Source organism: Danio rerio, chromosome 19, assembly GCF_049306965.1.
Source record: "Danio rerio strain Tuebingen ecotype United States chromosome 19, GRCz12tu, whole genome shotgun sequence".
Classification (NCBI taxonomy): Eukaryota; Metazoa; Chordata; class Actinopteri; order Cypriniformes; family Danionidae; genus Danio; species Danio rerio.
In genome coordinates, this window is record NC_133194.1 from 21,279,320 (window position 1) to 21,306,893 (window position 27,574).

The 27,574-nt window shown below is 35.1% G+C and overlaps 2 protein-coding genes across 14 annotated transcripts in view; one reads left to right on the plus strand and one right to left on the minus strand.

Moving 5' to 3' along the window:
* The window catches only part of dync1li1 (dynein, cytoplasmic 1, light intermediate chain 1), a 36,108-nt gene extending 31,456 nt beyond the window's left edge, over positions 1-4,652 (minus strand). For 7 of the 13 annotated variants that reach the window (XM_005159514.4, XM_073930860.1, XM_009294161.5 and 4 more), the window contains exons 1-3: positions 4,533-4,652; positions 4,233-4,306; positions 1,972-2,088 (exon numbers count right to left, since the gene is read on the minus strand). In XM_005159514.4, the coding sequence (XP_005159571.1) occupies positions 1,972-2,088; positions 4,233-4,306; positions 4,533-4,636 (295 nt within the window). In that variant the 5' untranslated portion in view covers positions 4,637-4,652. The remainder of the gene's footprint in view (positions 1-1,971; positions 2,089-4,232; positions 4,307-4,532) is intronic. The other 6 variants (XM_073930862.1, XM_073930864.1, XM_073930865.1 and 3 more) reach the window with 2 other exon arrangements.
* Positions 4,653-7,431: 2,779 nt separating this feature from the next.
* Positions 7,432-27,574, plus strand: part of cpne4b (copine IVb) — a 147,439-nt gene continuing 127,296 nt past the window's right edge. The window contains exons 1-3 of the mRNA XM_003200571.7: positions 7,432-7,639; positions 10,784-10,976; positions 17,684-17,863. Coding sequence (XP_003200619.1) covers positions 10,806-10,976; positions 17,684-17,863 — 351 coding nt within the window. The 5' untranslated portion in view covers positions 7,432-7,639; positions 10,784-10,805. The remainder of the gene's footprint in view (positions 7,640-10,783; positions 10,977-17,683; positions 17,864-27,574) is intronic.

Here is a 27,574-nt window from a genome sequence, read left to right on the forward strand (position 1 = left end):
AATCAGTAAAGGACACAATATGTGAATAGCCCCATGAAGGTTTAACCTGAAAGATACAGTATAAGCACTGCATAATAAATAAGTGATTACAAGACGCGTGGGGCGATTACCACTTATAACACGCAATAAACATATATTTTGCAAACTTCACAAAATGAGGCAATGACTCAGAGAAAAAAGAAACTGGTCCATATGAACTATAACAGTTACTGACAAAATCCCTGTTAAAGTCTGACAAAGCTTATTCCTCTGCAGCTTATTCCTTTAATAGCAACCGGCCGGCAGCGTAGGTTATTGTATCCAAAATCAGAAAAATGACAGGAACAAACACATCACTAGGTTGGCTATACTGCGGTATTGTTGTGAAAATAAACTTTAACCCTTTATTCCCTCCAGTCGAATCTACATATGACAGTAATCGTTATCTTCACATCATGATCAGTCCCACAATCCCCCACGCTCCCCTAGCGTCTGAATGAAAAGCACTTTCATTTTTACCGGATCTGGAACTACATATTTGGTGATGTAAAGTAGCAGTGTCGATGGGTTTGAGCAAAAGATTTGAATCCAACACGATTCATTTATTCAACTCGAGTCGACTATTTATTCTGTCAGTATGCTCTTTCATTTTACTTCAGCATATGCATGTTAACATAGACTCGCTTTTAAATTAAGAAAGTAAAACCAACACCATTGTTAGGAGCTGATCATACTGAACGCGCTTTTACTTTCCAAAAACGCGAGGTGCATCACATTGCCTTTTTTGTTGGCAAGAAAAAAAAAAAAGCGAGGTGCACTTTGTATGTCACTAGGCAATGACTGAATCAGCTGCGTAATGTGTTTGAGTGTTGCTGTTGATATAATTTAAATTTTTAATTTATCGTTATATTCACAATTTGATTCATACAGCTCTGGATAACTCAAAACAGCAATCACAAGGGTCTCCTCCATCTTCAAAACTCTTTGTAGTTGTCTTGGTAACACAAACACTGATTTTTGACAAAGCCTTTGCTTTTATTTGACTGGAGAATGAAAAAGATGCAACTGATGTAACGCGCTTTTTCCGCTCAGAGTAGACTTTTTTCCATTGCGAAGTGCATGGTGCACAATGACAAAAATGGTAGGCATGCAGGGCGCATAAGCATTGCACAAAAGGCTCGCGGCCATTAGTAAACCATTTAAAAAAGGCGCCTCTCAATGCAAAAAGCGTGTTCGGCGTGATTGGACTCTTACTTGTTTTATGTTTTTCCAAGTGCTGAATCAGAGCTGAAATTCAGATATAGTTACCGACACAGGCTGTAGATGGTAAACTTCCACAACAAACTGAGCCATCTAACCAACACTTAAGCAGAGTATGCTTTTTAAAGGAGAGGTTTAGAGAAATTGGATCCTTAAACTGATGCAGATGATGTAACAATAGAGGTGATGCTGCAACGTACATTACAAGACAGGTCAATTGTTTTTGACCTTGGACAGATGTACAACTTTTAAAGCTGCTCTATAAGGTATGAAATGATGATTATCGTGCTTAAAACTAATTGATTGTGATGATTGTTCTGTCAGTATTGTTTTTTTTATTTCACTTCAGCATATGTATGTTAAAAACAGAACATGAAATATTTAAATTTCAAAACAAAAAAAATATTCTGGTAAAAATGAAACTTTTTCACAACAAAATTAAACTAAACTGTAAAAGTTGTATATACACCAAACAGAGTATGTATGTATTTGTACGACACACTTTACACTTCATGCTTTGGCTAGTAACCAAACCCATCTACATTTCCAGGTTTTATCATAATAGTGTTGACTTGGAATTAACACAATATAATGACAGGATTATTAACCAAAGTTAATACAAACTTCAACAACACCACTTCAAAACACAACAGTGTTAAAAACCGCCAGTCTATTGACTGGTTGCAATAGATCACAACCAGCTATCTATATAGACAATGTTTAAATTCTTACCATCAATATCATCATCGTGAACATTGAAATACAGGTACTCTAAGCCTCGTCCCTTCATGTACTCTTCTACACCTTGGAGTTTCGCAACCAGGGTGGTCTTACCAGACCCTACTTCACCTGTTAAAAGGTCATATTAACACAGAGATAAATATATTAAACATTTAGGAGATACATTTGGATCCTGAAAAATAAACTGGATATATGCATACTGAATTACTCACTCTCTGCTTTTACAACTACATGCAAGCATAAGCAAATAAAAACAACGGATGGACTGTACACTGTTTTTAATGTTCATAAAAGCATATTACTAATTTAACAAGATGAACTGATCCACAATGTAGATTTGAATTCAAGACCTGTAACAGATTACAAAATCTTTAATAGACATTTAGTCTATGAAATAATTATATTCTTGCAATTACTCAGTTTGTGCTGCACGCACAATATAAAAAAAATGCAATTGCAATATTTTGTTTTACTGCAATATAAATAGAATTTTGCTATTTGGAAAGATTTCATGAATTCAGATTGACTGGGGTGATCAAGTGTTTTTCTATGCAGAAATCTGCATAAAATATAATCAATATTTTTCATATGAGCAATTCAGCGTTATGGATGTGACATTTGCAGTGAAAACTCAAAACATAAATTCACAGAGAAAGTACAGTATATGTTAACATTATATTAAAACATCTGTTTATATTTTCCAAAACAAGTAACCACAGAATTACAGGATCATAAAAATATCAATATGCAATCATTTTTTATACTTTAAATGGGGGAAATAATCTTGCGTTATGGATGTGTCAAAAAAAAAAAGTCTGTGAGTTTTTTTTACACACTTTGTAAAAATTCTGTCAATTAAACTGCACAACTAAAAAGAAATTATGTTAATCAAAAGGATAAGAGCTGGCTCACTATAGAACAAAAATTATTCATTTTATTTTATTTGACATTTTTGCATTTATGAGGAAAAATGCCGTTATGGATGTGTTGTCTCTCCATTATATGTGACCGATGTAAAATTGCCACTTGTGTGACTTTGTCAATGTTTTCAAACTTTTATATTTGATTTACCAGAGACATTTTTGAGCATTTCTAAAGTACTGTAAAATACTTGTTTAAAAATTAAAAAACAAAATTGTAACAATCAAGCATGGAATAACATTGTCATCAATGTATAATAATGTTGTACAACAATATCTTAATCTTTAATAAATAATCTAGTCCTACAATGTGACAATTGCGAATATACACATTGGGATATTGATGTTCAAATGATTTATTGTTCAGACCTACTAAGAGTCAATAATAAGACTTTAGCAAAATAATGCTGAAAACAAAATATGTTACTAAAAATCAAAATGTATAATGCTATGTTTTCATTTTTGACAGGTGAAGTCTTAAATGTCCTAATCTATTATATTCAATTTAAATGAACAATTTATAAAATTAGATATTTAAATGCACACTTAATTTACCACTTTCGAGAATTTCTTCAAATACACTTCAAACACATTATGTATATTAGTATGCAAATTTGTAAAGAAAAAATACCTCACAATAATAATACAGTTTTATATTTGTATTAAATTCTTTTATCCAACAAAGTCTGTATGACAAATATGTCTGACGCCACCCATTGATACTGCAAACAAGAGCCAGTCACTGGCTGTGTTTAAAAAAACCTTGCGAGCTGCCTACATAGACAGCATTATCGTTTCTAAAAGACAACGAGACAGCACTTTCTATTCATTGCAAGCACATCTGCTTTGTTATTAGCATGTTATGTAGCAGTCTTGCATTTAGTTCTTCGGAACACTCCTATGGTGCTGTCTAGATAGGCAACACGAAAGCATTTGAGACACGTCCAGTGTCTGAGAGTGCGGATTATCTCTATTCACCCGACAGTGTATACCATATGCAAACCTTTATAACGGAATTTAATGTCACATTATAAAAATGGTAGATAAACTCAAAGGACAATGTTTTTAGAGCGAGCGGGGACTGACAGCGATGAATGTAACGTTAGACAATGACGTGTGCTCAATAACAATAAACGTGTGCTCAATAACACACTTAACGTACAATCACATCAGTGCACAGGCGGAGCAAGCGAGTTGTTACGTTCAAACCATTGCGTTTACTTAACGCTGTTATGTTGTTCAACGATAACCAGCCAGTGGATGCAAAACAATGGGATGCAGAACACACATGAAACAGCATTTTTGCGTGACAGAGGCAAGAAAAACACCCACCCATGACCACCACATTTTTTCCTGACGGCAATTTTGATCGTGAGCGCGTCGACACCTCACTCAGTATCGATGACCTGAACGCAGAGGAACATAGTGTGGCATTAGATGTTAAATCACAATGCTTTTAGAAACATGCATCAGTGAGATCATTGATTCAGGCTGGCCTGTGTACCTGCCCGGCTGGGGCAATTTGCAAGTTAGCCGCTAACAACTGTCACATGCTGCTCTGAGCCATATAAATCTGCGTTCTGACCATACACCCAAGATTGAATGGAGGATAAAATGTCCGGCTAAGCCTACCATAAATTCTGTCCATCCTCCTCCTCGGGGTTTTGGCTTTCGGAAGTGCTGTTATTTACATTTGTGCTAACCGATAGGAGTGTATTTCTGCCCGTCGTCGCCATCTTCGCAGGCTTGAGTGACACCCCTGAAAGAGCCCCGGATGTTTCGCACAGAACCGAGCGTTGCTTTTTTGCTGGGCGTGGACCATGGCGAGCCGCAATCACAGTCCCAAATCTCAGGTGAATAGAATAGAATAGAATAGAATAGAATAGAATAGAATAGAATAGAATAGAATAGAATAGAATAGAATAGAATAGAATAGAGCACTTCTAAAGAAATCTAAAAATCTTTCTAAATTGTTTCACAAAGAATTCTTTACATCTATTATCATTTTCATTGCTTAAAGGTTCTCAACAGCTTTAAAAATCAATACGTTTCAGATTCCTATTATTAAGGATTATTAAAATATTGAAATGTTATAAAAGGCTGGAAAGCGCTGGACGTCCAGGTGGGAGAGGTCACCAACTTGTGTACAGGCTGGCCCTTCAGGATCAATGCGAGGATTCGTCTGTCACTGTGGTCTTACAAGGATCAGTCTCATGCTCACCACTCCTCCATAACCATCACAGCAGTTGCTCAAAATACAGCCTAGTCAAGGATTATGAAAACCTCACATTCACATTAATGACCCAAAATTCACATTCCTTTGGCAAAGTCCCTGATTTACCAGGGGTCCCCCCAGCTGAATGAACCACCATTTACTCTGGAATATGTTTTATCCGTCAGATGCCCTTCTGGAAACACCCAAACTCAAACCACTCAAAGCAACCTTTTTAGTGTTAGGTGACGTGCATTCAACTGAGCCACCGCTCTGCCCTGAAATTAATCAAATACCACAGGCCTGTATAAGGGGGTTTGGGTTGTTCGATAGACCCACCCCTCACTGACAAAGGTCGAGAATTTGTCCCAAACATTAGCTCATTTATTCTATTTTGACTGCTATGTCATAATAAATTGTAAATATAACACATTGAAAAAAGCTTTAAGACCAAGCGGAATCCTGTGTCGGTCATTGGTACAGAACCTGGGACAACGAATTTGGCAGTTTTGGTGCCAAATTTAGTGTCTCAAATTCTGACTGAAGAAAGTTTAATGTGCTGGCCAGTTTGTAATTTGCTTTCACTGTCAGAAAAAAGGTACACAAGGGTATACAGATATCTTTTGTAAACATAACTTAAAAGAATATGTTTAAAGAAACTCATAAACATTAATTATTAAGTTCCATACAAAACAACTGATAAAACAAAACTAAACATTTATGACATTTTAATAAACATATGGTAAACATTTTCTGAAAAATACATTTTCATTATTGATATCCACACCTTTTGTTTTTCCCCCTATGCACATGAGCTAGCAAAAGTACTGCATATGCAAAGTGTTCATGCAAACATTTTATTATTGTAAAACTAATCAACATTGTGCATTTCTCGTTACAATACTTTTGCATAATTCTATTTCCATTTTATAATAAAGTTAATTAAAATACTTTTAAGTGATTAGAAAAGGTATTGTGTGAAAACTGGCAAACAAATTGTTATATTGTACATGAGAGAATGTATTTCTGTAACATTTTTGTTAACAGTGTTGTGAAAAATGTTAAGCAAAAACATAAATCTTTAATTTCTGTGTGAAGTATGTTTTATTCTTTATTGTAAATTGAAAATGTGTATTTACACAAAAAACTTTTATTATGAACTGAAACCTTGTTTAAAAATGTATTTGATGTTTTATATTTACTGATAATAAATTACAAATTTTGGATATGACAAATTTGTTTCTTTGTCTTAAGGCACAATTCTGTTGCAAGGTAGAAAAAAATTACTAATGTTTTGCTTCTTACACTTTACATACCTGAAACTTGCCTACAGCACTTATTCATTGTTGCTCTTATAGTTGTGTAAATTGCTTCCTTGTCCTCATTTGTAAGTCGCTTTGGATAAAAACGTCTGCTAAATGACTAAATGTAAATGTAAGGTACTGCCCCAGTGACAAGGGTTTTCACCGTTTTTTTACAACATTGTAACATTTTTTTCTGAGAGTGTAATAAATGATAATAGGCTACACTTTTTTGTTTAAAAACAAATTTCTATTTTCTCCTAATGATATAAAATGTAATAAATTAGTATTTTTAAAACAAGTGTTGTATATTTTTTGTATATATTATTGTATTATTTCTTAATTCTAAATCTTCAGGAAATGCTTTTGGTACATCAAAAAGTGTGACCATGTGACAAGCTAATCCAGTAAAAAAGTGCTTAAAATGCAGTATTTACACCTCATAATTAAATAGAAAATGAGGCGAATAACTGCAAAAAGGTCCATTTTTTGAGTAAAAAGAACCACCTCTTTCGTCAGGCTGCCTACGGACCTATACCACAAATAGTAATTCTATTCTATTCTATTCTATTCTATTCTATTCTATTCTATTCTATTCTATTCTATTCTATTCTATTCTATTCTTGTCAAGTCTCCATGAACACATATCTTTTTGTGCCCGAAGGAGCATATTATATCGCTCAATAAATTTTTTTCTACAGCGCATCTGTACCAAAAACATATACCTATTTTGCGACATGTTGTACCAAACTAAAAAAATATTCACCAGACAACCACACACTCAACAATTCACAATCAGTTTACTCGTCCTACTGGATTTGTTTAAGGCCAGACCCCCAAAAATCAAATACAACCATTTACTCTCACTATATGCCTGTATGGGGATTAAATGTAATTTGCAGAACTAACCGCCAGAGTGCAGGGTTACACTGTATTTGCGCCATGTACTTCCTCTCCAGCGTTGACAGTAGGACTAAACAGTGAAGTTAAGTGGAGTGCGCGCGCGTGCCCTGCTCTTATGTGGAGAGAGGATCCTGCAGGTCGGACTATCCATCACCTTTAACGCTCAACCCGATGGAGCTGCATTTTTTTATGACGGCTGAAAATCTAAACATGGAATCAGATGGAAAATGAGTCCAGTGCGTAAACTGCACTCAACACAATCTTAAAACTGAGGAACTTTTTCTCGCATACCTTGGGATTTGTTCTTATACTTAAAACAGTGGGTAAGTTTTGTGCCTTTATAAACAATGTACCTCATAGTTTTGCATACACCCCAAAATATCTAAGTTTTAAGCATACATTTTATGTGAACATGCATAAATACTATCAGTGTTTTAAAGAGGGCGGTTGATTCTGTTTGAATCGAATTGTGTTTGTAGTAATTGTTCATCTATTGTAAGACCTTAGCTGTCAGTCAATTTTTCAACATGTCATTTGGTGTTTGTGGGTCATTAAAAGACAAATTGAGAAAGACTGTAAGACTAACAAATATGATTCGTACTAACATTATTGGAATTTACTTCGTTATATGATTGACATGTTTTTAAAATAAAAGTAATTCTGATTCATTTGTTAAGGTAAAAGCCAAATAGACTGATGTATGCCAAGAAAATAAACAGTAAATGGGCACTGAAAAGCTGAACATTTTGAAAATTGTAGTGCAAGTAGTTTTATTTTTTAGTATTATTATTTTTTCTTTTATTTATTTTGTTAGATGTCATGTTAGCTATATTTATGCCCTGAGAAACTTTTGCATGCAAGACAAAACTGAGGCAGTGCAGTGTGGTGTAGCCTAGGAGTCATGTGACGTGCATAAATGTGTAAATTGATTTAGTAAAATTGAGTAAAATGATGCTCTATCAAACATAAAAACTGTACGAATATTAATTTCTCAAAAATTAACCCAGTTTAACATTATCTCAATTTACAGTTTGAAACTAAATTTGAACACTGTATTATTTTCATTCAAGGAGGCATCTCTTCATTCTTTCTTCCACCATAGAACAGAACACTTTTGTCTATTTGACATGTACATGCATTGCATCAGCTGTATAGTATTTTTCAAAAAACTTACAGCAGAGTGGTACAAGCTTGTGGAGTGTTTGATTTAATGTATATTCACATAATATAAAGAGAATATCTGCATCTGTTGTCCAAACACTTTTATAGCTAGCACAAATTAACAGCATGAAAACTAGGCCAGCAGTCCACATGAGCCTATCCACTGTACTCCTGTGTGAGTGCTTGATTATTCATCATATTGCAGGAAACACCATGCTTTCCAGGATTATTTCAGTACATGCAATGCAAATACACATAGAAGTATAACTATGCGCACACAAACGTGAACACCTGCATAGTCATTTCACCTAATCTGTCCAGGTGCATTAAAGCACTGCATCAAAGTGGGACATGATTGCTTACAGTAAAATCTGCTGGGGGTTGCTCGCGATAGTTTTGTCCATCTTGCACTCCATGTGAGGCTCTGAAGGGTTGCAGCAGCCCATAAAGGTGCGCCAGCCTCTTTTATCTAAAAATAACAATAATGATAACAAAAATGTGGCGCTTAAAAGGAAGCAGAGGGCATGAATAATTGAGTAACACACAGAGATACACGTTCTCTGTGGTATGGTCTCGGAGTATTGGGGTCAGATGCTCGCTCTGTGTTCCAGGGAATCTCTCCCATGGGCACGACTCTGAGCTCATTCCACTTGATGCCTGAATGAAGAGCAATTTCATTATAGGGCAATGCTATCGGAGTGTCTGATTTAACAAGTCGCCAATATTCTGTTGTAATCAACACACTTATCGTGCTGGAACTTGTCCATTTCATAGAGAAAGATAATTAATTCAAGTTATTTCAAGGATTGCCTTCTCCTGAGACTACAGTATAAAAATGTTTTGTCAGCTAACCTATAAAACGTGCTATAAAACTGGTTTTATTTAGGTTCAACATGATTTTATATAACCAAATCAACCTTACAACCTTATGACTACCACCAAAGTAAAAGGTTTTTAAGGGTCAGCTGAGGCAGAAGTGGCTTTTTAAGGTAACTGCCCAGTGAAGAAAAGAAAAGGGGGCAGTTTTGGAAGATTCGAGATGCAATGATGCAGTTATTCTTAGACTTTTCAAAATACTACATGTAATAAACCATCCTAATAATTGTAAACACAATAAAATTCTTATATGATAATATAAAAATATAGTTTAATTGTATTTATAAATCTCTATAATGGAGGTTGGATATGTAAATAATCAGAATAACCACCAGTGAATCACAAGCTACAGACAACTTCTGTTAAAATAAACAATAACACATCTTTGATTTAATAGAAAGGTGCCTTGTCTGAATGAGACATAGTTGGTTTATCTACATACAGCTAGGTCTAGCTTAGAAACCATGTCAAATCAGCTGCCATTGAAAGCGATATCATAATTTGTAGAGACATGGGATGCCATGTCTAATCAATTTTACCATACCATATGTACCATATTAACCAAAAGGTTTGAGTATGTAATTTTTTATTTGTCTTATGGCAATTTAATAATGTGATAAAAAATTACAATTTGGTATTTATTAACCGACTCAAATGTCAGTGTCACATGATCTTTCAGAAATCGTTTGTGTATGTTGATTTGCTGGTAAAGATTTTTACTAGACATACTAGTACCGTTTGCCTCACAACTGCCTTGATTCTTTGCGGCGTAGATTCAACAAGGTACTGCGAATATTTCTCAGAGAATTTTATCCATATTGACATGATAGCATCAAGCAGTTGCTGCAGATTTGTCAGCTGCACATTTATGATGTGCATTCGCCTCAGGGTTCGACGTGTTGTCCGTTCAGAGATCCTCTTCTGCATACCTTGATTGTAACGAGTGGTTATTTAAGTTACTGTTGCCTTTCTATAAGCTCAACCAGTCTGGCCATTCTCCTTTGACCTCTGGCATTAACAAGTCATTTGCGCCCACAGAACTGCCGCTCACTGCATATTTTCTCTTTTTCTAATCATTCTCTGTAAACCCTAGAGATGGTTGTGTGTGAAAATCCCAGTAGATCAGCAGTTTCTGAAATACTCAGACCATCCCATCAGGCATCAACAACCATGCCACGTTCACTTAAATCACCTTTCTTCCCCATTCAGATGCTCAGTTTGAACTGCAGCAGATCGTTTTGACCATGTCCACGTGCCTAAATGCATTAAGTTGCTGATTAGAAATTTTTGTTAATTAATGGTTGAACAAGTGTACCTAAAAAGTGGCCGGCAACTGTATGTCATATATGTGAAAAAATACACAGGCTTGTATAACAGTTAGATATAAATAATAAAATTGTCATAAATTACATATTTTTTTTTTTTTTCAGAAACAGAACACAAAAACACAAAATGAGTAACATCTACGAATCTGCTGCCACCACACTGGGCATCTTTAATAGCCCATGCCTGACAAAAGTGGAGCTCCGTGTCGCCTGTAAAGGAATATCTGACCGGGATGCTCTATCCAAACCTGACCCCTGTGTCGTCCTCAAGATGCAGTCCCATGGACAGTGGTTTGAGGTGTGTTTATCTTAAAGTTTTCTATTGTCTATAGCACAAACACACACACACACACACACACACACACACACACACACACACACACACACACACACACACACACACACACACACACACACACACACACACACACACACACACACATATATATATATATATATATATATATATATATATATATATATATATATATATATATATGTGGTGCCCTAAATAGAAACTATTTAAAGAAGTGTCGGTTTGTATGTAAGGCAATCAGAAACTCCCATTCCTCGCTTTGAACCACTAAAGTTTTGATGATAAGTTTACAGCATACAGAACTTCAATGATAATCTGTTCTGAGCAGAAGCTTACTTATGTAATGCATGAGAACTGAGTCTTTATGTTAATTCATGTGTGTGCCTGTTAGTGCTGATTAGCGTTCTGAGGCTGTGCTGTGTATGTAATATAAAACAGCAATGTTAGATGACAGAAAGCACTCTTACTGGCATACTGTCTTGTGCCTTGCCAATAAAAACAAAGATGCTGACATGAAGTGCTGCAGTGGCCTGTTGGTTTTTGCTACATTTCTGTAAAAGGTTTCAGTTGCAGCAAAAAACAGGTGTTTCTGGAACCTGGGAGTTATGCTTGGCACAGTTAACGGTATGATCCATAATTAATAAGGCAGTGCCATTTGAACTCCAGCTGTGAGCATTAAAGTAAAAAAAAAAAAAGAGCGTTTGAAACCAGTGAAGAAAAGGTCTTGCTTAAAGCTCACATTTGACTTAAAATAAGTGTTTTTCTTAGTTTGTTTTTAACTAAGCAGTTTTTAAAACCATTGCAATTATTTCCTTCACTTACTTTTGCTGCTTGTTTAAAATTTTAAATAAGTTGAAACAATTCTTCCTTTTTGAACAAGTTCATTGTGTCATGTTGTTTATCAGTCATTTTAAAACATTATTAAATCAAATGTTCCCCTTATTATTATAGTCAATGTGATTAAAAATATATGATATTTAATGTAATAAATCACTTATTAAAATCATCTACTTAACATCTTCTCATTCCAAAATAGTGTAACATAAAAACCTAAGCAGAATTTTAGTTTCCTTTGAAAATGAACTGTCACTTCAAGTCAAAAAAAAATATATTTATATAAACAAATAACAGCCATCACTTAAAGTGTTATATTTTACTATCAAAATGTAGTATATTTTATATCATTATCAACTTTTGATATAAAAACGCTATGTAAATTGATTGTTAAAAATGAAATAATTTAAGTGCTATATTTTTATTAGTGAAAGTGCCTACTCACGTTTAACAAGGCCTGTCCAATAGTATATTTCTGCTACTATAATACAAATGAACTAATATTGTACAATTATCATTGTTTTTTTTTATTTATGTTCAGAGATTTTAAATATATTGTATATTTCCCCTCCAATAATTTTCAATCATCATGTTACATTTTGGTCATATTCCCTCCGAATAAAATTTAGCCATTTGACCTCTAATCAAATAGGGATGCTGTGACATGTACCTATTTAGCACCCCTATTTGATAAAGCGACATAGCAGTGTTTAGTCACGCGGTTGCTTTCATTTTTATGAACATGAAAAAAACTAGTTTCGGCTATTATTTAAGATTAATTGAACAAAGGGAGCCGTTTACATTGCGTTACCAAGGCAACTACTGATGCATTTTGTTTAATGTTTCAAAGAGCTTTGTTGCAGCACTGCAGGGGAAAATGAAACCATATCTGTGCTGTCTGGCCCGGTTTGGCACGGAATGGAATGGTTCTGCTTAAAGAATGATTTAGCACAATAGTGGAAAAGCGGCTAATATGTTTATATTTAGCTCGGGTGAAAATGAATGCTAACGAAAGCATAGTTAATTATTTATTTTTGGGATCACTCAACACATTAGTAATTCTACATGATCCCTATTGTGTATTGGTTCAGTCATTATTACCTGAAAAGCAAAACAAGTCATTATATGGAACATGATAAGTGAAATGATATAAGAGCAACACTGCAGTGGGATTTTAATGTTCGTGCCTTTTTGTACAGAGCGTGGAGTACTTTTATTTATATTTAATGTTGGTTTATAGTTCGTTTTGGGAGTAAGATTTTTGAGTTAGCATTAGTTTATGGAATAACTAAATAACAAACAATGGGCGATACGTACTTTGTTAATGTAAGTTTGTTTCCTCATGCTACCTTAGGCCAATGTATTAAAAGTCATTAACAAATAAATGAATTAATAAATGCATGACCATTATTTTAAATTATCATGAATATAAACTTATTATTAAAGGTTGCTCATTTTTTGATATATGGCAAATTGATATTAAGTACATATAAGCTACTTGCTATTGGAATTTTCATTGTACTGCCTTTAATTTACACTTATTTAAGAAAACAATGCAATTTACCGTATATAATAGGAATTAATTACTAGTGCTGTGAACTTGAGACTTCAAATTTGAAGGCTTGTGACTAAACACACAAAGAGAGAAAACTTATGATTAGACTAAGATTTTGACAACTCATGGCTTGAGTTAATCTTGAGAACTCTGAATCAGAAAGACTTTATACACGTATGATCACGTGAGTATTGTTGCACACTATAGCTGGCACTAAGCCAGAGAGGGACTCGCAGCACTTTTATATAACATCTGTTCAGTGTTAACACACACATGTTCAAATATTTGAATTCACTGACAATACTAACAAAAACAAAAAAAAACAAGTCAAAACATTTTTAGCTGTCATCGAAAGCGATATCATAATTTGTAGAAACATGGAATGCCATATGTCTAACAAATTTTACTATACCGTATGTACCATAATAACCAAAAGGTTTGGGTATGTAGATTTTTTATTTGTCTTATAGCAATTTAATAATGTGATAATAAATTACAATTTGGTATTCATTAACCCACACATTTTAGTGTCACATGATCTTTCAGAAATTGTTTGAGTTTGTTGATTTTATTTTATTTTTTTAACAAATAAGAAAAGATTTATTTAATAAGTAATAAGGTAAAACTCTTGTTTTAAAATTTTTTTATTATTTTTTTTGTCACTTTTGTTCAGTTAAATGTGTCCTAGAAATTTGAGAGTGGGGCTGCACAATATTGGAAAAATGTCCTTACAACCGGACAAAAGGACAGTGGAATGAACTGCCAACTTTTCCAGCACATGTTTTACGCAGCGGATGCTCTTCCAGCTGCAACCAATCTCTGGGAAAAGAACGATGCTATCAATAGTGCTATTTGGAAAGAATTTATTCATTTAAATTAATTGTGATGAATGTGCAGGGGAGAAAATCATGCATAAAATACAATAAACTAATTGCAGGTAGGGCTGGGTGATTAAAATCATTATGGTATTTATCACCATTATCGAACACCATTGTTAATAATGATGAAAAAAGTTTGGTATGAAGTTTCGGTATGAAGGCTATAGTTTTGTTAAAATGTGGCTGCTGAGCACACGCTTTGCAAGCAATCCCAATAAGTGTGTAAGTTTTTCATTTACAATGGAGGCAAGTGACTTATAAATAGGGAGGGACACATTTTCCAGGTACTCCTAGTTGAAAAACATCAACACTCTTCCGAATTATTCAAATTAATGTAAGTAGAACTAACTAATCTGCTTCACACTTTGGAGTATACTCATTTCAGTGATAACGGTAGACAAACACAGCGGGCTCTATTTTGATGGTCCATGTGCAAAACGGAAAGCGCAGGGCGCAAACGCTTTCAGGGCGTGTCAGAATCCATATTTGCAAATTTAAGGACGGGAAAATCCGCTTTGCGCCATGGCGCACGGTCTAAAAGGGTTGAGTTTATTTTCTTAATGAGTTATAGGTGTGTTTTGAGAATAAACCAATCAGAGTCTCATCTCCCATTACCTTTAAGAGCCACCTGCGTCGCGTCATAAGCGCATTTGCTATTTACAGGACGCAAAGTAAGTTCACTTTCGCTTTTGCTCTCGTGGATAGGGCAACTTTTACGCACAGACATCGATTAGCCTATAAATAATTAGTTTTGTTAGTTAAGCGCAAAGATTTGTTTCAAAACTATCAAAACTAAATTCAGTTCTAATTTCCAGCAAACGAATAAATGAACAATATTAACGAAGTGTGGTCAAAATACTGAGTTATTTCCAAATACACCTGCTATGCCCCATATGGTCTAAAACCTAAAAGGTGGACAAATCTAAGGTTGTTTTTAATAAAACAAATATAAATATGGACGTAATAAATAATACTGCTAATAATAATAACATTATACAAAAGCAAATTGAGTATGAAAGTATGAAAGCAGTGGTTTTTAAATTCATGTAGGCTAGAAATTAATATGTTTTGTAATATTATAATTATTTATATTTATATCCTATATATATCCTTAATATAATATATCTTTTTCATATGTAAAGATATTTGCTTATTGCTCTACATCTTGTGTGTAGTGTGTAAGCCAGGCGCACTTTGCGCCAGACAATAGACCGACTTTGTTCTGGTCTAAAGAACAGACTATTCACAGTTTCTCAAAATAGTAACGCGCCAAAACACGCCTGCTTTTTTAGACCAGAATGCCTATGGGCACACATTTGAGCGCAAATGCATTTGCTATTTAAACAGTGTGGCGCAACATCTCAAAATGACCCCTGCGCCGAGGTGAAAGTGGCAAATAGCAATTGCGTTGCGTCTTGCGCCACTTCGCGCAGGTGTATGATAGGGCCCAGCACATCCAAACACTGCTGTGATTTTTACTTTTCCTTATAAACTTGTAATGGAGCTGCAGCAACAATTGATGGTCACCTAGTTACAGAAAGAGCGCAGGGGAGCACAAGTGCAAAGCGCATTGAAAATGAAGGAAACCACACGCTCAGGCTTTTCATGTGTGAGTTTTGGGTTGCGTCATTGTCTCTTAGGTCAGAATAACAACACACGCAAAAATGATTGCCATGGCTAGCAGCAGTAAAGAGATTGTAAATTTAAAAAAAGGATCTAAGGATGTCGACAGAGTGGCTTTTTTGTGTGCATCCCAGCCACTAGCACCCTATCTGAAAGATTTTTTAGCATAGGGGATAATGTAGTCATCCAACTTCACAATTTGTAATGTTGCGATATGTATTTGAATAATGATGGTTGGTTCCTTTTCTTGAAAGTACAGATTTGATTATCATAATTTGTTTTGTTAACAGAGTTTGAGGTTTACTGTTTCATTATTATTGACACCTCAAAGTTTGCTTTGATTATTCAGCATTTACACTTTCCCATTGCACAAATTTTGTAACATTTTATTTATCAAGTTTAAGAGTCTCTTTAACACTTTTGTTTATTTTATTATAAAGAGATAAGATATTTTGTTTAAATATTTTTGGTTTTGACTATTAAAACTTTTTGCCTTACACTGTAAATGTCAAAGTTAAGGTTACTCAAACCGTTTAGGCAAACCGATTGCAACAAACCATTCAAGTTCAAAACCTAATCCTAAAGAGTACTGTGAACTTAATCTATTTAAGTACACAAAGCAATCTGAGTACTATAAAACAAACTAAGTTAAGGCACCTCAAACTGTTTGAGGAAATCGATTGCAACAAACCATTAAAAAAAAAATCTAATGAGGTATTTAATTAACTAATTGCCTTCAACACTGAGTGCAAAACTTATTTCAAATGAGTAGATTTAACTTTCAGTAAATTTTGAGTAAACTACACTAATTTTGTTTGATAAAGTTGACTATCGGGTTTTACAATGTAGTAATGTTGGTCAATTAAAATAAAGTGGTTTAACAAAAAAATACTAATATTCCTCAATGGACTGGTAAAAATTATTCAATAATTATTAATACCGAATGATATAAAACATGATATTATGATAATGTTTTTGCAAAATATCCCAGCCCTAATTGCAAGCATAAATAGTACAGAGCAGAGTTAAAAAAAAAAAAGTTTGATAAACAGTGCTTTATGGTTTTCAGTGTAGTCTAGTGGTTTTTCAAGTGGTATTTAGAGACACAGATAATCAAATGTAAATAATTGTATAAATAAAAAAAATGGTACAGTTTATTGTGCCTGAATGCTTTAAACTCTCTTGTGCTTTAAAAAAAGATAGAAATGATAGACTTGCATTCCATTATGGTATTAACTCTGCAGTAACTCCACAAATCTCATGTGTTGTGAACTGTGGCTCCTAGCCAATTGCATATCTTGCAACTGTTGAGGATGCACACATTGCGATATCAATGCTGAAAAAATTTATTGTGCAACCTTACTGTGGAGGCAGCAATAATAAACTAAACAGCATAAATGCAAAATAAGGTAAATAATAATATGAATTATTATTTTTACTATTAAATTTGATCAATGTGTACTTTCTGAATTCAAGTATTAATAACAGCAAGGCTTCATCATATTGACTATTGATGGCACATGGGACTGAGTATAATAACATTTTTAAGAATCAGAAGCTTGTTATTGTTGTAAATTCCTTAAATCCTGTGAGAAAATCAATAATCAAGCGCAGAAATCTCACCGCTTTTGCTGAAGGGTGATTGGCATTGATTTGAATGTTAACTGAGGCAATTCAGGATATACAATGAACTGAGGAAAATCCTTTTCACAATCAAATAGACAGCCTGCAATTCAATAGGATGAAATATTCTTGATCCCAAAAGGTAATATCATTTAACGTGTTCTGATTTGTTCCAGGTGGATCGGACAGAAGTGATTCGCAGCAGCATCAGTCCAGTTTTCTCCAAAGTCTTTACAGTGGACTACTATTTTGAGGAAGTGCAGCGCCTTCGTTTTGAGCTTCATGACATCAGCAGCAACCATAATGGACTTAAAGAGGCTGACTTCCTGGGCGCCATGGAGTGCACACTCGGACAGGTGAATGTACACTTAACTGAAGCGCAGTAGGGAAGACGAAGGCGTATGAGTGCTTGGGAGAGAGAATGAGAACATGACTGGGATTGTGTGGAGTCAAAAGACAGAGCTCATGAGAGCAGGAAAGTGGTTGGTGGGCAGATGGACGGTTATTCTACACTCTTTTTATCTGGTTTATAAAAAGACGATTCTACAAAACATATAGTAAGAGGGTAAAAAGGGCTTTAGGGAAGGAAGGTTCATGTGTGATGTATATAACAATAACTGTGACCCTGGACCTCAAAATCAGTCTTATGTTTATATGTTATATTTTCCATTCATTAATTTTTTTTTTGGCTTAATCCCATTATTAATCAGGGGTCACTACAGCTGAATGAACCACCAACTTATCCAGCATATGTTTTACATATTGGATGCCCCTCCAGCTGCCACCCATCACTGGGAAACGGTCATACACTTTTATCCACACACATACACTATGGACAATTTAGCTTACCCAATTCACCTATTCACCTAAACCAAAGCACACGGAGGAAACCCATGCGAACATGGGGAGAACATGCAAACTCCACACAGAAATGCCAACTGACCCAGCCAAGGCTCAAACCAGCAACATTCTTGCACCGACTGCACCACTGTGCCACTCTTTGTTATAATTTTTTGGAACAGCAACAAATACATCACCAAAGCTGCATGTCAGTAAAAACTATAAAAGAGGATGCTTCACTCATACAACAGCAGTCCTGGTTTGTGGATCATTTTTATTTGTACAGTAGCTATAACAAGTCTCCATACAGTGGCATATATTTACTTGTATGGCGAGTAGATGTGCAAAAACAGTGCAACATGTTTGGGTGTGTGTGCACAGCGAACATCGTAATGACATTTGTGTGTGGCTGATTCACTGCATACTGATACACTCCACAAAAACCACATTGAATAACCATTCAGAAACTTCCTGCTTCAGTCTTACTTGGGTGTTGGTGACTGGTCTCTGATTCATGTCTGAGTTGCTGTCCATGTGTGATGTGTTTATCTGATAGTGAGTGGGTGGGGAGAACCAGCTCATTTGTATTTAAAGGCACAGGTTAAAAACAGCTAAAATACCCTCTGAATTTACATTTTCATCACAGCAATTTACATATACAGTTGAAGTCAGAATTATTAGCCCCCCTGTTTATTTGAATTTTCCCCAATTTCAGTTTGACTGGGAGAAGATTGTTTTTATCACATTTCTAAAGACAATACTTTTTATTACTTATTTCTAATAACTGATTTATTTTATCTTTGCCATGTTGACAGTAAATAATATTTTACAAGATATTTTTCAAGACACTTCTATATAGCTTAAAGTGATGTTCTAAGGCTTTGCTAGGTTAATTAGGTTAACTTGTCAGGGTAATAAGGCACGTTATTGTATAACGAAGGTTTGTTCTGCAGAAAAATTTTTATATTTATTGCAAAAAAAATATAACTTAAAAGGGCTAATAATTTTGACCTTAAAATGTTTTTTAAAATATTTAAAACTGCTTTTATTCTAGCTGAAATAAAACAAATAAGACTTTCTCCAGAATGAAAAATATTATCAGACACACTGTAAAAATTTCCTTGCTCTGTTTCACATAATTTAGGAAATATTTAAAGAAGAAAAAAATTCAAAGGAGGGCTAATAATTCTTGACTTATTTAATGTAATTTCATCTTTTTAATGACTTCAACTCTACATCAGCAGAGCATTATAAACGATCTGATGGCTATTTTGAGCTGAAACTTTACAGACTTGTAAAATTGGCAAAATAGGAGCCCTTTAACTTTTTATCAAAATGCACACTAGGGATGTGGAGTCAGTTTTAAAAGAGCCAATTCCTTCACTCTCAATGGACCTAGTAGTGGAATTGACTCCAGGACAGGAATCTACTCCCAGAGCCGAGTCAGTTTTTTCAAACTCTCCTGAATGAAGCAGTTACATACAACAGTTAAATGCTTACTCTCGAGCACGATGAACACTGAAGGCGCCCACTTTGAATGCATGCTCACAGGTTTTATGATTTTGCTTTTAAATTTCGTGATTGTTTCCAGATTATTTTGCTCACTTAGTACTCAATATTTAAGTTTTAAACATTTATGTTAAGAAGACATTTAGACTATTTTATGATTTTATGATGGGCTCAATTGGGCTTTTTTAATTTGTTAATGAAGTGCTAGACACCTTTCCATTAAAATTTTCTATAATAAATTGATGGTTTAATTTTCTCTCTCCAAGATTGCCATGTAATTTTCTGAATTATCTAAACTAGACAATTAAAATATGCTATAAAAAAGTGTAGGCTGATAACTATTTTATTTTCACTGCAGATGATTTAAACTGCTGGTTTTGTCTGACCAGAAGAGATCTGCACATTGGAAAAATCTGCAATTGATGCAGTAGCATTGTATAAAGCATGATATGATAAAGCATGTTTAATCATTTTGCTATTTTAAATGAATGTAAATCGAGTCGATTCCACTGACTCCAAAATTAGGAGTCAAAAATTGGAGTTGACGCCACAAAACCCAGAACCAAACACCCCTACTCCACACTTCATTTGAACTATGTGGCTGCTGTTATTATAAATGCACAGTGCCTGACATCAAATGGTTGCAATATGGACAAATAAAATGGCCAAACTCTCCACTTTGGGCTTTTAGTAAACCACAGCTAATAAAAGAGCTTACACTATCACTGGATGTATGCCAAAACCAATAACCAATTACCTTTTCGAAGGGTCCCATTAAAAATGGGACATTATGGGTCGCTATTTTGGTATTTCTGACTATAGAAATGGAAATAAATGCATATTCATTTAATAAATATTATAAACACTATAGTGTTAAATAAATTATTTTTTATTATTTCATTTCCCAGTGATGGGTTGCAGCTGGAAGGGCATCCACTGCATAAAAATATGCTGAAAAGTTGGTGGTTCATTCCACAGTGGTGAGCCCAGATTAATAAAGGGACTAAGCCAAAAGGAAAATTAATATTATTTCATCTCCGGATGTGAGGATTGTCTATTATCCATACATCACAACAGCTTTAAATATCTTGGGTTTTTTTTAATTCAAGAAGTTCTGGAGAACTGAACACAATACTTAATTGTCTAACTACTGTGTCAGCATCTGTTCTTTTATTTTTGCGCACACATGCAGTTGGTATTCATTTCTTGTTTAGTCACCTGATTTTCCATAATTGATGTTATGAACTTTAACAATTCTGACAGTTGGTAAGGCTTGGAAAGTAAGATCCCAGAAGGCACACAACATCTTATCATGTTGATTTTTTGTTCTATTTTGGTTGCACCATCTGGTTTTACATCAGTTTGCTGTCTAATACTGACGACAGCTGCCGTTTATAATTGGTTGGTTTTAGGCTGTGCTAATTGCTAACCAAAACCCAATATCATTTTAATGTCATGATATGACATTTATACAACATTCAACAGTCTAACATCAGTACACATTTTATTTGGTTGTTTTTATGTTGTGAAATTCATTCATTCATTTATTCATTTTCCTTCAGCGTAGTCCCTTATTTATCAGGGGTCACCACAGCAGAATGAACCGCCAACTATTCCATCATATGTTTTACACAGCAGATGCCCTTCCAGCCGCAACCCATTACTGGAAAACATTCACATTCACACACGCACTCTACATACACTACAGTCAGTTTTGTTTACCCAATTCTTCTATGGGGCATGTGTTTGGAATGTGGGGCAAACCAGAGGAAACTCATGCCAACTTGGGGAGAACATGCAAACTCCACACAGAAATGCCAACTGGCCCAGCTGCAACTTGAACCAGCATCCTTTTTGCTGTGAAGCGACAGTGCCAACCATTGAGCCACGGTGACGCCCCTGATTACCTAACTGAAATGTAATGTCTCTCTAATGTCATAGCGTGACGTCCATACAATGTCAATGTCTACCATCATTAGCTGTTGATATTTATTTTATGTTTGTTTTATCTTGACATTGGAATCTGACCTCAAACTGGTGCTGGGTTACAACATCAATTTTTCGTCTGTGTGACATCCGATGCCTGCTGTGTCCAGTCAAAACAAGTTCAAAAATTAGTGAAGTTTTTATTTCTGTTAAAGCATAACTGAAGTTTTCATTTAGAATGCACTATGTGCCTAAACTATGACATCTTTTAGCCATCTTTTTAAAAGGTTATGTTGTGAACGTAGCTTTCTAGAAATACAGTATTTAAATATATAATACTCATTGCCGGGCGACGCAGTGGCGCAGTAGGTAGTGCTGTCGCCTCACAGCAAAAAGGTCGCTGCTTCGAGCCTCGGCTGGGTCAGTTGGCATTTCTGTTTGGAGTTTGCATGTTCTCCCTGCGTTCACGTGGGCTTCTTCCGGGTGCTCTGTCCGGGTTTCCCCCACAGTCCAAAGACATGTGGTACAGGTGAATTGGGTAAATTGTCCGTAGTGTATGAGTGTGAGTGAGTGTGTATGGATGTTTCCCAGAGATGGGTTGCAACTGGAAGGGCATCCACTGTGTAAAAACATATGCTGGAAAAGTTGGCGGTTCATTCTGCTGTGACAACCCTGGATTGATAAAGGGACTAAGCCGAAAGCAAAATAAATGATTATTAGAACTCTTTTCTAATAATGTTTTTTTTATCTTTGTAATGATGCTAGCACATAATATTTGACTAGATATTTTTCAAGACACTTCTATACAGCTTAAAGTGACATTTAAAGGCTTAACTAGGTTAATTAGGTTAACTAGGCAGGTTAGGGTAATTTGGCAAGTTATTGTATTATGATGGTTTGTTCTGTAGACTATCAAAAAAAGCTTAAAAGGGCTAATAATTTTGTCCTAAAAGAATTAAAAATTGCTTTTTATTCTAGCCGAAATAAAACAAATAAGACTTTCTTCAGAAGAAAAAACATTATCAGACATACTGTAAAAATTTCTTTGCTATGTTAAACATCATTAGGGAAATATAAAAAAAAATTAAAGGGGGTGGGGGGAACTAATAATTCTGACCTCAACTCAATACAATATGCAATAGTTATTTAAGTATAAATGAATTCCTTTCTGTAATTTAAAAAAGGGTTATATTTTATATAAGTATATTTTTATATATTCATGAAATTATAAAATGTTATTTATTATGTTAAGTTAAGTTTTTATAGTGTTTGATGTTTTTTGTTCTTGTTGAGTCTAATGCAATGTAATTTCTTTTGCATTACAATTTATTGTGAAGTTTTGAATGACAAAAAAATAAAGTGAACTGAAACTGATACAGTATACGTCATCAGAATATTGCAATGGCAAACTGCAAAGCAAAAAGATACATTTATTAGCTGGATTGAAAATGGGTAAATCAGACAAACGAAGAGATTGATTGCATACAGTATATGCTGCATAGCAGGTGTGGTGGACTACTATGTATGTTTTATGTCACTAATTGTAGTATATTTAATTGTAGAGTATATTTGGTGAGAATGTAATTGCTTTTATTTAAGAATTAAAATATGGAGTTACATAAGAAATATAGGGCCTGTTTAAAACTATGTTTTACCTATTTTGGGTATGTGTGCTCATTTAACAATCCCACATCCCATACAGGACAACTATACCTTGGACAGTTATTCTGCAGTCTACCCCTGGCTATGATATATATGTAATGGACCATGATAAAAGTGAAGATGAGGTTTTGTTTTGGGTTTAGAATATTCTAGAGCGAACAGTTTTGGCTAAAGACAAAATTATTTGTTGCATCTATTTCAGGGGTGTCAAACTCAATTCCTGGAGGGCTGAAGCCCTACACAGTTTAGTTTCAACCCTGTTCCAACACACTTACCTGTAGGTTTCAAACAAGCCTTAAGGACTCAATTAGTTTGATCAGGTGTGTTTAATTAGGGTTGAAACTAAACTGTGCAGAGCTGCGCCCCTTTTGGAACTTAGTTTGACACCTCTGATCTATTTCTGCCTTTGACTATAGTTCTCAGCAAGTTTTATAATAACTGTTAATAATTGTTAAATACTATTCAATAAATATTTTTTTCTATAAATAAATATATTAAAATGTATTACAATTTATTAATTTCACAGTGCTGGGTTGCAGCTGGAAGGGTATCCGCTGCTTAAAACATATTGTCATCTTAGAATTAAAGGGTTCTATCTGACATCTTTGTCAAAATTAGGTTATTGACATATTCTTATTATTTTACAAATTATTTACATAATGGGATGTTTTTTATTAGTTGTTTACATTTTAAGACTTTTTATTTAAAAAGTCAACTGTTACACACACTGTTTGCTGTGGAATGCTAAAACTTTGAAGCTCAATAACTCAAAATCTTTCAGAATGCAGATAGAACCTTTTAATCCAAGGTGACAATATGCCGGAATAGTTGGTGGTTTATCCTGCTGTGACGACCCCTGTTAAATTAGGGACTAAACTGAAGGAAATTGGATAAAAGAATGAAAATGTACTCATTTTATTAAAAAAATTTATTAGTATTAATTTATTAAAATTTGATATATTGTTCTCTGAAATCTGCATAGTAGGTATGTAGTTTAACTAAGTTCAAAAAGATTTATAACCAAAGGAATTACCCCTAGAATGCAAAGCACGTGTTTGACCATATTTAGAATGGTCATGAAAATTAATAAGCACTGCTCTTCGCAGCTTATGCTAGTGCATGCTCACACACATGCACAACACTCATGCAAAATAATCAAACTCAATTTGTCAAAAAGCCTTGTCAAATGTCTATAGTTTCATGTAACATCATACAAAACTTTTATCCAAACCTAATTGCTATCCCCCACGTAACCTTACCTGTAAGTTGTGAGAAAATAAGAGGGAAAGATACAGATGAATAACTATGAAAAACCAGGGTGCTTCTATCCCTGATTATAAGCCTATCCCTCAAATATCATTGGTTGATTAGAATTTTGTTTCAGTTTTAAAAAAGAACACATATAATAGACACTTAATATTTAAAGGACCACGAAACCCCCCTGTTTCAGCAGGGGTTTTTCACACCTCTACTTTGGAAAAACTCAGGAAAGTGGGCGTTTCCAGCTCTGTTTAGGTGGGAGTGTCGGAGGAGTGAAAGAGGGAAGGTCTGTAAAAATTTGCATAAAAATGGGAGTGTTGGTTTAAGCACGTGCTGATTTTCACAGTGGCAAAACAAGCACACAGACGCAGGCAAGAAAGACAGTGACTGTGTTTACATGGACATCAGTAATCAAATTATTTGCCAAATTATTAAATGGTGGACTTTAACTGCAGTTTGGCTCTTTCATTCAGGAATTTCATTCATGCCCCTCGTGACAAATAAGATATTTGATTCGAGGAACTGCTGTAAACGTGTATTTTTCATGAAATGTTTTTACTGCATGGCGAATGAGAGAAAAAAACCTCTGCATTTTTCTGTAACTTAGATACACTCGGTAGGTAGCGTCAGATAGCTGTGTGTGTTATTCCTGTCACAAAATGCAGCGAAAATCCTACACGACAGTAATAGTTTGATTGTCGTGCTTCCATGTTTACACTTTAAGAGAAGCATTTACAGCAGATTTTTCATTCCATAATATTGTAATGATATTTCCCCGTGTAAAGTTTAGTAACTTAAAAATCATTTGACTAAGGTTTGTCTTTAAACACTGAAACAGTACTGCTGACGATACAAACTAACTTTGCCTTTGAATAAACAAACAAAGAGCACTGATCGCTCATTTACCAAATCTCTAGACAAGACAATCAACACCAACTGGGGCCACGTCTTTATTAAAAGGAGACAAGCAGCTAATCCGGATTTCACCATTTCCAGATGAGAAAAGCTTTTGGGTAAAAAATGTTCCTTAGACACGTATTTCTGCCACACGTTGCGTGCACAGTAATCCACACGTGACTCCAGCTGCACTCTCATAAAGGGAAAATAAAAACAAAACCTTCACTGCAGCAAATTATAAAAGCAACACTAACGACCCGTATCTCCAAACAATTCTTGTTCTCCTGCTTGTTTTGGCAACACAACGTGGTGTCTCTCTGCCGTCTGAACACTGTAACAGGTAAAAACAGTCTTCAAAGCTATCATGCATATTAATGAACTCGCATACACAATAGAGCGTGCTGATTGGTTTGAACCAAGTCTATCTAAAGAATGAATGCAGCACACTCAGAGAGGTCACAAGGTACTCCCAGGTACAGACATCCAGTCTACACACTGAAATACACGCCAAGATCTCATGGCCCTGACGCAGCTTCAATAATTAATTTCAAACCGGTAGTACGAATTTGCTCAAAATAACGCAAAAACAACCAATTTTCACTTTTTTGTAAAATATATGTGTCCTAATAGAGTTTTTAGCCACGTGGGACACATTTACGACTGTCAACAACTCAAAAAATGTGTTTTGGTGTTTCGTGACCCTTTAAAAGTATGCCAATAAATTGCTTTTGATAAATTATAATTTGCTCTGGGTTTGTAAACAGCTTTGTTTTAAGGGTCAATTTTTTTCGCAGTTACTCGATAATGACTCGCTTACCTCATCAGTGTGTGTGTGTGGTGCTTTAAAAAAATTCAATAAGGCAATGGGCCTCATTCCATTTGGCTATGCAATGAAATACCATTTCCCCTGACTGAAGGCTGATTTATACTTCTGCGTCAAACGCTCGCGTATGATACGGCGCTGATGCATAGCCCTTCGCCATGGCCGTCGCTGACGTGCACCTCTCAAAAATTGTAACTACACGTCTCAACAACGCATAGCGCAAGCTCTGTGATTGGTCGGTTTGGTAGCGCTGACGAGTCTGGGTGGGACCGAGAGCCAAACGCGAGCCCAATTGAGCAATTGTTTACAAGCGTGGAGTCCCGTGAAGGAGCTCCGGATGGAAAGTTTTGTTTTGTGTTTACCTCATAGTTAAAGTTGTTGCACGTCCGCCGGTTCCTGCCTCAAAATGAGTGAGTTTGAGCCACTTGTGCGCCAGGAAGTGTTCAGGAAAAGCAATACAGCAGAGAAGAAACTCGACACAGAGGAATATTAACACCTCACTGCCCACTAGCGTTTCGGAAGTGTTAATTTAGACCAACAGAAACAGCGTGCAGAAGTATAAATGCACGGCTACGTGCGTTGCATGCGCCGTGGGTCACGCCGGTCACTTGACGCAGAAGGTTTATTTTCCATTTCTTTCAATTTGTGGACTTTTATTCTCATGTCACTCTTGTCTTTAACTTGCTTGGTTAGGGTCCATTGAGCTGCATCCTTCAACAGTGACATTCATATTATACTGAATTGAATCATTTTTTTAACAAACTGTTACTCGGCTACCTGCCTGATATTCAAAATATGTCTTACAAACTGAAATGTATGGCTTTTTATCCTTTTTCTTTTTCATCCACATAAAGCAGCTATAAAGGATATAAAGCTATAAAGGATAAAGCAGATATAAAGGGCCCTATTACCCGGCGCAATATGGTGCAAGGCGGGACGCAATTGTTGTTTGCTAGTTTCAGCTTGGCACAAGAGTTGTTTTGACGTTTTGCGCCACGCTGTTTAAATAGCAAATACATTTACGCTCATATGGGTGCCCATAGGCGTTCTGGTCTAAAAAGGAAGGCGTGTTCAGGTGCATTGTTGGAGCGTTGCTATTTTAAGAAACTATAATAGATTTTTCAATAGACCAGAACAAAGCCGGTCTGTT